Below are 10,974 nucleotides of genomic sequence, written 5' to 3'. Positions count from 1 at the left end.
AAGAAACCTAGCATAATGAATTTACAGCAATGCCAAATTCTATCGATTGCTTAATGGTTGCCTCCCTACAAGTGTAGTGCATAGCAGCTCTTACATGTTCCTGAAGTCCGCGCGTCCGTTGCGTCGTTCATTCCGGAACTCGCGGACGAGATCCGGGTGAACGTTGCCGACCGGCACGTAGCTGGACTCCCAGTCCACCAGCAGGAACGCGCCCTCCGTCGTCAGTCGCTCTTCGACGATCTCGCGGAACGGGAACTCCTGATCGTCGGGGTTAGCCACGACGGCAACCCGGCGAGGTGCTCCACGGCTTGGCTCAGGGCGCTGCTTCTGGGCCTTGAGCCGCGGCTGTCGGAGCCCCGCCAATATGCACGTCTCTAATTGGTAGAAAGATGCTGCTTTCTACTAATAGGATCTTTGGGTAGGTGTGGACCGCTCATTGTGGTGGCCCACTTCAATGTATCCATTGGTGTGACTTACACCAATGTGAGGAAGTATCTAAAACCTTTAACAGATATTTATCTATTAAACCGTAAGTGACAATGTCATGCACAAGTGACCGTTGTCACTTGTGTGTAACCCCGTTACATTCTATGATTTAAATTATACTCGTGGACTCGAGTGTATTAATGCAAGTTACAGATAACCTTACGCATCCTCATACACGTTCGCGCACGTGTAAGCCGCAGTAGTGAGCTAAAGTAGGCCCACCTGGAGCTTATCTTCAATCGACAGCGTCTTGGTACGCTTGCGCGAAGTCTCGGCAGTTGGCCGTTCACTCTTCGGCGGTGTTCTGCAGAAGATTAGAATGGAACGAGACCACTAAGAGCAGCGGCGACGCGCCGGCGAGCAAGTTTGGGGGCTCGAACTACTGCAGTGCGCTCAGCTAGAAGCCCAGCAGAATCAACACGCCCAAGTTCGGGCTGCCATCCAGCTGCAGCAGCATCTGGCTATGATGGTGGATCTTATTAAATCGGTCGCTGCTCAGTCCAAGAGCAAGGATTAGTGGTTTCTCTATATAGTTTCTATTTGCTCAGTCGTCTTTCGCTTCAGGTTCAATGTGCGTAGTGATCCTTTGCCGACTCCGTGTGAGGTGCTCGCCGGCAACGAAGAGGCCGGCGCATATTGTTGCCCGAAGGCATTCTCGGATCTGTTGCTTATCGAGCCGACCTCTGTGAGAGGTATTTCTTGGTAACAATAATTTTCCTACGACATTACAAGACGCTTAGATATCACTACATGGCTAAACCCTAGATAACTCCTGTTGTCGACGTAATAACAACAAAAAGGAAAACCTGTACCGGTGGAAGCAACAACGCTTTACAACTCTGGTGTTCCCGGCCAAGTCGCAGATGACCTAGTTCGCTTAGTTGTCTGCAAATATGCTATTGCACACTCCTCGATGTCACAATACTGTCTAGCAAAGGCACACAACATCACCAACCAACCATAACACACATTATTATCGCCACTGTTGCGTTGCAACCAAATCTGATTATCAAGTAATACATGAAATGACACATCCTCATACACACAGAACTCCAAAAATATTGAATTTACTTCTCAAATACCAGACTTGACGCCGTATCACAAATTTGTCACTTCGATGCAGGCAACAAAGGCTTGCCTAGGCGGCTGCCTTTTGCGGCTCGAGTAGCCAGCGCGTTTTCCGCCGTCCGCTTTCTAGCGTCATCCAGCATATTCTTCGATGAAGCTTTGAGGGCTCCAAAGTTGAGCTGATCTTGATTAATCGACCCGTCAGGACTTGGGCCTTCAACTGTTCCAGGAGCCGAAATTGTGCTCATTGGGCGGCGCTGTTCCTCCAAGGCGTCTAGACGACGAAGAACGTGTTTATAATGCTCAAGTGGGACTGTCCGCGGCTTGGAATCTTGGCTCTCTGTCTCGATTGGTTGTGCACGACTCGCAGCAAGCAGCATGTTGATTTGCTTCTGTTGAATACCGAGCTGCTTCTTCAGTCGGTCTGTCGTACACCTTTTCAACTCCAATTCATCTTCCATCTGACTCATCCGCTCCAGCAATTGCTGATTTTCCAGGATTAACATATTCACGGAGGGCATATTGTACGTGACTTCATCGACTTGGAATTAATCTTCAGCATGAAAATTGGTATCTTGCACTTGTGCAGTGTGGTGTTCATTATGGATGGGTGGGTGTGATCGGTTTGTCGCCACTGCGGAACGAACTGATGCATGGTGCTGAATTGGCTGAAGCAAAACGACTGCCGCTGATGGGCCTCATTAACTTCAGTTGTAGCTGCATTTCGGAGGCCTTCATCGCTTAGAATCGCTGCTTTTTAGCAGCGACTTATTGTTGCTTTTGTTGTTCCACGTGAGCAAAATGCTGCGCGTCAACTTGCTCGTGAAAAACACCTCGTGCTTCAAATGAACCAGCTCGAAAATCTTGCGCTGCTAGTCCGGCTCTCGACGGACAACAGCACAACTAGACTCCTCCGTGGTTTTGGCTGGAGGGCGTACTTCTCCAATTTCAATGCAATCCGGCCGAACTCTGAGTTCGTTGAAATTCTGCTGATGGCGCCAACTGTTCATGTCCATTCGACTCTGAAAAATCTCTTGGTACGCGAGCATCATCTGAAAATTCCGGACTTGATTGCGGTGAAGAAGCTCGAGCTGGAGCGAATTTCCCTCCTGCACGTCCTGCACGAGCTTCTTCCTGCCTCTCTATCGTTTCACCTTAAACAAACTGTTTTTTCAAATGACGCCTACGTAAGCCTCGCGTTCGTTCAAACCAGCGATAGCGACACCCCGACGTAGACATGCTAGCTTTAGCTCGCCATCATTGAATACATTTAGGTACTCTCGAAATGCCTTCATGCCTTGAGCTGTTCTAAAACAATCAATAATATTTTCTACGTCCAGCGGCTTGTCATCACGAACGTCGCCATCATCCTCATCATACTCAGTGATGTCTACATTTCTCTCTTCGTCAACCTCCAACACAGGTGGGACATGATTCCCAGCTCGGGGGGCAGTGGCAACAACCCTGTCGATATCTGCAACCGCAGTCCACGCCGAGCAATGGGCGTGGGTCACCGCAATCAGGACATCTCTGACGAGGAGAATTTGGGACGGCGAAATACTCAGTAGCTCCTTCGTCTCTTTGTTGTTTTCGTCGTAAACACGGAGTAACAGATCATACCGTGATGTCATGAGCTTGTACGTAGCCTCGCATTTGACAGGATATCGGTATGCAATACGCATCGAACGTAGCTGCGACCATACTTGGAGTAGTAAGTCAATACTTCATCCACGACAAGTGCACTGATGGGAATCCGCGGCGGATACCGCGGTTCTCCGTGGCCTTAGCGTACGATTTCGATGGGTTCCGTAGCTCCGAGAAGTTGTTGGTGATCGAGCTGAGTGGCTCATTCGACTGCGTCTTCGGCATGCTGTGGCTTGCCTGCCGCTAGCCTGAGATTAACTGGCTGCCTGGCACAGTCCGCCCCCGAGGCATAGCTGTGAAACGTCGCTGTGAAAACAGTGGTAGCGTTCCTGTGCGGAACCACTAACCGGTGCCCGCACGTTGCCGTCATGGATTCCGACGCCATGGTCCATACTGCACCTGACGTGAGCGATGGCCCTTCGTGTGCGGTGTGGGAACACTCAACCTGTGCCGGTCTTGACTAGGACTCTTGAGACGTGCCTGACGTGGTCGAGCTTGGGTTCCCACGTCCCGATGAGCAGCGGTTCTCGGAAGTAGACGATAACGTGGTCGAGCATGGGTTTCCACAGAATGAGCAGTGGCTCACCAGTGACGAAGTGCAGGAACATGTGGTTGAGCATGGTCTCCCATATGCGGTCGAACATAGGTCCCCGCGGGTGATCGAGCGGGAGCTCCCTGATGAAGTTGACGCGGTCGTCTCCAGAGAAGCGCGTCCAAACGCCGATGTCGTGTCACGGCGCCGCCATTCAGCGGCCATGATAGAGCGTGGGCTTTTACAGGCAGCCTCGGAAGACACTCGACGTCACGGCCGTCGCGAACCACGCCGCCCAAGTGCGCGATCGGCATTCTCGATCGAGACTGAGTATGAGGTGATCTCAGTCCTGGTGGAGGGCGACGCGGAGACGCCTCCGCGCCTCCGCAACGTCGAGGTCGCACGTCCACCGCGCGACGTCGCCAAGATCTCTCGGTTGTCTGGTCTCTCGTAGAAACACTTCCTCCGTGACTTAAAGAAGGGCGAGATCGAGCAAGTGTGCATGATCGTCGCCGAGGACACCGAGCCCATCGCGGCCGTCGTCACCAGCGTCGGACCCAACTTCCGACGCGAGAACGCGCCCGAATTGAGCTGAGCCGACGGGTGCTCGCCAGGCACGCTACGCAGCTGAGTCGTTGCCGGCGCTTGAAGCGGCCGGCTACGCAGTCGTTCCGCTTGTGCGTGAGTTCATGGAGGAGATATCTTCCCGGACAAGGTCCCTACTACTCTTCCACCCGACCGCGGAGTTCGGCACGCGATCGACCTCGTACCTATTATAAGTACTGTGTAACGCGGCAGTGGCCGCTTCCTCGCGACCTACTCGAAGCCATTGACGCCATCTTTGAGAGTCGTTGGCAAGCCGGACACGTTCGCGAGAGCCTATTCCCACACTCCAGCCCGACATTCTGCGTGACGACTATCGATCAGACGTTCATATCAGTAATGCGTGTACTGGCCACCGAAGGTACCGCCGAGAGACGGACGAAAGCAACCAGCGGATCAGCCACGCCTTCAACGAGCGCAACGACGCCACTATTTCGGTGCAGACGCCGATCCCCAGGAAGGACATGGTGCTGGACACCATGTCTAGTAGTACCGCCATCCATCTGACGGATGGCTTCTATCAAATCTTGATGCTCAAAGCCGACGCGCCGTTAACTGCGGTCAGCACACCTAGCAGGATGATGTGGGAATGGTTTGTGATGCCACAGGGGATCAAAAGCACCCCCCGAAAACTTCAACCGCATGGTGTCCAACTTGCTTCGGCCGTACTGAGACTTCACTTAAAGATACCTCGACGGCATCTTCATTCACAGTTGTGCCGAGGGCGACATGGCGGACATCGAGGTACATCTCCAACACCTGCGGAAGGTGTTCGAGGTGATGCGAGAGAACAAGCCGTAGCCCAATCTGAAGTAGTGTATCTTCTGCGCTCTCGAGACTCCTGTGCTCAGAGATACGTCAGCAAGAAAGGTGTCCGTGCTTACTCCGAGACGATCGAGGCCATCTGCGTGCGGTCCACTCCTCACGACCAGAAGCAGTCGCGGCTGTGGATGCGTCTTGCGACATATCGTCACCACTAATCGAACAACTTTGCGTCAACCATTCGTCAAGGCCGACGCCACGCGGTCATGGCGCCCCGAACACCAAGATGTCTTCGGTGGGGTGCATACGAGCTTGTCCACCGCGCCTGTCATGGTGCTGCCCTACCCCTCATGTCTTTCCGCGTGGTGTGAGACGCAAGCGACTGAGGGACGCGAACGATTCGTGAGTTACCAGTCACGCCAACTGAAGGCGACGGAGCGAAACTACCCCGTACACGACAAGGAGCTGCTAGCCATGTGCTACGCCCTCACCAAGTTCGATGGCGCTGCTGTCGAGGTTGCAGCGACCGGCCCGCCTCGTGACCTGGCAACGACCGCGTACGAGTCAGACGCGACGTCGGCGGAGATGACCAAGTACCTGAGAGATCCATCAGCAGCGGCGCGGTACCGCTTATCCCCACGTAGTTGCGCCCGCGTCGACCGCTACGGACGACACGGAGGGCTGCTGACCTACTGCATTTCCACACAGACGCGCGATGAATCGAGTTCGGCTGATCCACGAGTTCCAAGATACGCCCAGCGGCGGCCACCTCGGACGCGAAAAGACATTCGCGTCATTGTCTACTGGCCGCATATATACATGTGAGCACGGAAGTGGGTATGCTCCAGCGAAACGTGTCAAGCCGTCTCCATCGACGCAGGCTCAGTTTCGACCTCTGCCGGTGGCACCGGAACCGTGGTTTTCGGTGGGCATGGACTTCGTCTTCGGGTTACCTCGCAATCCGCAAGGCCGCACTGGTGTTCTCATCTTCGTCGATCGTCTCAGCAAGATGGTGCATCTTGCTGCGTCACCGCGAAACAGTCCGCGACGATGTTCTTCGATATCGTCTACATCACGTCTTACGACTTCGATTGTGTCGGATTGAGACCCCGCTTCACCGCCGCGTTCTGGACGGAGTTGTTCAAGTTGGTAGGGACGCGGTCGGCTATGTCCACCGCGTCACATTCAGAGACGGAAGGCCAGACAGAACGCGCGAACCGGGTCGTTGCGTACGTGCTAAGGAGCTTCGCCACGCCATTCAAGTCATGAATTTCCTTCCTGTCCATGGTCGAGTTCGCTATCAACACTGTAGAACACGCGTCGACGGGGTCACCCCGTTCTCCATCAACTTCGAGCGATATCCGCGTGTTCCAGCGCTCCTCAGTGTGAAGCGCTTGATAGATAGGGTTAGCTGACAACGGCACTGCCGTTTCCGACAGCACTGATCGTAAAAGCGCTCACAACGTACAAGTTAATAGAACGTGGATCTCGAGTTACAACGAAAGGGACGCGGACGCGTGCTGCCACAGGGGGGAGGGGGGGGGGGGGGGGCGCAGATACCAACCGACGCCCCTGCAAGAGGGTCACGTGCGCGTGTCGCTACGAGGGCGACACCTTCGATACCGCAGCCTGCACGGATCGGACGCTGATCGATCCGAGTCAGCGTCGTCATGCATTTGAGTATCAAGACCCGCCGGCCGCGGTGGAAGCCGCCGCGCCACTTCCTGCAAAATACGACCCCAATCCGGAGCCGCTGCCGCGTGACGCAGCGGCTGCCAACGAGTTCCTGCAGCGGTCGGTGGTTCGCTATATCCACGATGCGATCGTGACTGCGATCGATCGCCAAAAGGAGAATGCAGATCGTCGCGGCAGTAAGATTATGGAGAAATTTGCTGTGGGCGATCACGCGTTACTGTCCATGACCGGTATTCAACCACATTGATGACAAACTTCGGCGCGAACAGGCTCACGCCCCGATTTAGTGGACCAGTCACAGTGTTGGAGGTATTATGTGATGCCTTCATGTTGCTGATACGGTTACATCCCACTTTTTATATTGGTCGGATGTGGCCTGCTGATGCATCCTGTGACGCAGCTCCTGGTTATCGCGCTCCACATGGTCCAGTCAACTCGCGATCAAGACGTCCGTTTGAACATGATGGTCCGGCCCCGCGTGTGCATAGCGCGGGCAACGTTCCTCACATGATGGAGATGATCCTTCGACACGACGATGACCGCGCTGCTCCTCAACCTGGTCATCAGGGTCGCGGCGCCGCGACGAAGCGGTTCCTGCGCATCGCCAGTACCTTGTGCGTTGATTGGGGCCGATCGCCGGGTAGTTGGGAGCCACGCGCGGTTCTCCTTGCCGTCGTGCCGGAAAAGTGGGGTTTCAGAATTATAATTTTCAGGATTGACGTGTGTTTTGGCTGTAATGACATCTTGTGATATGCCAAAATATAGCCGTATAGTGAACGGTCATATGAGCCAAAAATATATATTTCTGGCTCTGTGCGAAACGTATTAGATACTTACTTCTAACGGGTAAGTTACGATGCAGATCCCAGCCGTCCTACTAACTTCAGGGAATCTGTAAATAAAAGTGTAAAAGAGGACGCTGTTGTAACAGGCCAGGTGTGTGCCCGTCACTAACTTACACGTATCGTGAGGAAGCTTAGGTTCAGACTCGAAATTAAGAAGACCAAGTACTCAGTCTTGGTGAAAATCAACTCTGTTTTATTTTAGAGCCAGGGTGGCTGCCCCGGGTCTCTTGCGAACCACTCAAATACAGGTCAGCACCTAATTGGTTGAAATTGGTCTGGTTCCCTCTATTTCAACCAATCAGGTGATGCCGTATCAGCACATGGCTAGCCGTGTGCTGACTCACCTACTAATGAAAATTCAACCTACCTACATATGTAACAGGGCCCATTACAGCTGTAATGCCATGTGACTTACGAAATCAAGTGAATAGAGTAATCTTAGGCACACCAAGGATCGATTAACAGCCGTCTTAAGAAAAACTTGGAACCCGTGTGATGAACACAGGATGCGATCTGAGATCGGATGTGCGTGATCATTTAGTGGGAGTGTTTGATATCGTTATGATGTGATGATGTGATGCACGCTAATTGGGCCTAAATAGATTATTAATTTAGCCAATACGAAAAGTACAGTTCATCTACTTGTGCGCTCTACACAACTTGCAGAGGGATATAAGAGGAGGAGAAGAACGCGTGGCGCCGCCACTTCCCCCCCCCCCCCCCCCTGACTTCGAAACTGACGGCCTATATACTACACCGACACTGTGTCACACAGTATCTTTTACAGATCAATTTTCCTGTCAATTCCTGTAGGTAGCAGGCAGTTTAAACGATCTTTTTTTCTTCTTCGTTTTGTTGAGGGGGGGGGGGGGGGGGGGGCTAAATCGCTACGTCAAAAAATTGCCAGATTCGTCTCGCTAGAAAAACAGCCAATCAAGTTTCAGTTTTGTTTTCTACAAATCTCTCATGTTTGAATATTATTATCCAACGAGAGACCGTAGTGTGTAGCACAGCACAGTACTTCAACCAATCTAAAAGCAAGATTTTGGCATAAAAAAATCTAACTGTGATTTTTTCCCCGGACCGGTTAAGTATTCAATACATGCAATGTTAAAACGCCAGCTTTCAGTATGCGATTTATTATATTGACATGTTTATTGTGAAGTATATCAACACTATTGGGATACCTATAAATATCCTACAAGATTTTGTTACACGCAATTTTACATCGGTATAATGTCAAACCCTTTATTATTTACCAAGTTTCAACGCTTGGGTTCATCGAGTCGTGAAAAATGCGCTGTGGTGCACTATTTGATATCACAATAACTGGCATTTACAAGTTCCACATCACTTCAAACGTTTTACGTACATGTAGACTGATAAAAAGCAATTGGGTGCGCCAAAAATTGTTTGCGTCCGTGCCTTGAGGCTAGACTACATGTGTATCCACTTCATAATGCCGGTCAACCCACTAGGAATACAGCACGCCAAGGCGAAGGACCAACGAGGTAGTTGAGCCGAAACAGATGTGACGTAGTAGGCGTACGCGTACGTGCTACCAGACGAGGGAACCCGCATCGCGAGCTCCATGTAGACGAAACCGTTCATGTAGCAGAACATGCCGTCGATGGGCCCGCTCACCACACTGCGTTATCGCTCACGATCGACACCGACGCGGAGAATAATATTTTCCGTGTTTGCTCAGACCAATGCCATGTTGTTGTTGTATTCGGAGTGAAATATTGTCGAGATTCCACACTTACATTTAGCGGTGAAACTGCTCTCATAATTAAAAAGAAATACAACCGGTACGACAACTTATCAAATCCTAAACTTTGAAGCTTCTCGGCGTCGGTGTCCTGGAACTCAACTTGATAACATAAAAAAACGTAATCGGTATGTCTCCAGTGCAAAAAAATAAAAACTTCGGCTCGAAAACCCATCGATTCAGCGCTACGACCAAACCAAGCACCTGGTAAGTCAATCAGAAATCCTGAAATTGACGCGGGCTTGCCGATTCTAGGTTCCTCCAACTCAACTTGAAGCCTTCTTCTTGATGCGTTTATCTGCGTGCCACTTACACCGAACTCGTTGGCGATATCTTTTTACAGAACCTGGTTGGTCATCATTTTGAATACAGCAGCCTTGTCCTCATCGAACAGCCTGACCTGCTTGCACATTTTCGGCGGCGGGAGATCACGAAGAGCACTAACATCGGGTTTTTCGCTTCAACTCTGCTGCATCTTGGCGTTCGCACAGGCGGCCAGAATTTTGTGCTTCACTTTCTTTAATCCGGCCCACCTGCTGCGCGTTGACACCAAAATCCTCCGAGATCGCATTCTGCACGTCTCCGTTTTCGAGGCGCTTCAGAATCGCCGCTTTGTCGGTAAGCGAAATCATTACACACTTCTTGATGTCAGTGTTGTCGCGAGATTTAGCCATGAACGTAGACGTCAGATCCTTCCTCTTCAAATCCGCAGCATCCTGAGCTTCGGCACAGCGAGTCATGACAGCAGTCTTGTTGGTCTCGATCTTATTCAGGGGTTGGAGGCCGATGTTGTACGCAGCTGCTATGTCGGTCGGCGCTTCCCCGCTTTCAAGGCGCTCGAGAGTCTGAAGCTTCTGCCGCAACGTAGTTGTCACGTGCTTATGCTCGGCGGGAGGCTGAGTGCTATCGCAGCTGGTGTCGGGCGACGTGGTAATACGCGGAAGGTTTTTCTTCGCCACCACCGCGCAGTCTTCTGCGTTCGCAACCACCTCCAAGATGCGCGTCTTGTTCTTGACGAGCTTTGAGGTCGTCGAGACGCCGTAGTCGTCCAGGATATGCTTGACCCCATCGCCAACTTCCAAACGCTGTATGATCTTAAACTTGGCGTCGAACGGGAGCGTCACGCGGGTGCGAGTTGGCTCCACGTCATGGGAGGTGGCCATTCTCTTCGTGGCATTGGCGACGCGCTTGATGCTTCGACGCAATACGCCAGGGTGTGCACCTTGTCTCTCTTTATGTTGTTTATTGTTCCTGGGCTGACGCTAAACGCCTTGGCGACATCGACTTGGCTTTCACCTGTGTCTAGACACATTAGCACATGGCGTTTTTCCTCAATCGACAGGTTTGCGCGCAGCTCCGGCACTTAGCGACAGCGGAGGCGATGTACTAGTCGGCAGAGATGATGGGGTTTGCAGTAGCCCCTGCGCGGTTGATGCAGGAGCTACTGCAGACTCGATCACCGCCGGTAATACGTTCTTGGTCATCTTAGAGGGTCTGCAACCTGGGGTAACGGAGATCGCCAATCCCGCAAAAGTTAAGTGTTCGGCGCTTATGGTAGTCAAAATCGG

At 52.1% G+C, this 10,974-nt stretch overlaps 1 protein-coding gene across 1 annotated transcript; it reads right to left on the bottom strand.

The window, feature by feature from the left end:
• Positions 1–90: 90 nt before the first annotated feature.
• Positions 91–10,569, bottom strand: IUM83_07249 (DNA binding protein; the record flags this gene model as incomplete). Its single annotated transcript, XM_067931531.1, has 2 exons — positions 91–345; positions 9,940–10,569. The coding sequence occupies 2 exons, from the start codon at positions 10,567–10,569 to the stop codon at positions 91–93; spliced, it is 885 nt and encodes a 294-aa protein (XP_067780505.1).
• Between the last annotated feature and the right edge of the window lie 405 nt (positions 10,570–10,974).

The sequence above is a fragment of the Phytophthora cinnamomi genome (assembly GCF_018691715.1).
Source record: "Phytophthora cinnamomi strain GKB4 chromosome Unknown Contig127, whole genome shotgun sequence".
In the NCBI taxonomy this organism is placed as follows: Eukaryota; Oomycota; class Peronosporomycetes; order Peronosporales; family Peronosporaceae; genus Phytophthora; species Phytophthora cinnamomi.
The sequence above is the reverse complement of the archived record's forward strand: the minus strand, read 5'-3'. Positions and strand labels throughout refer to the sequence as shown.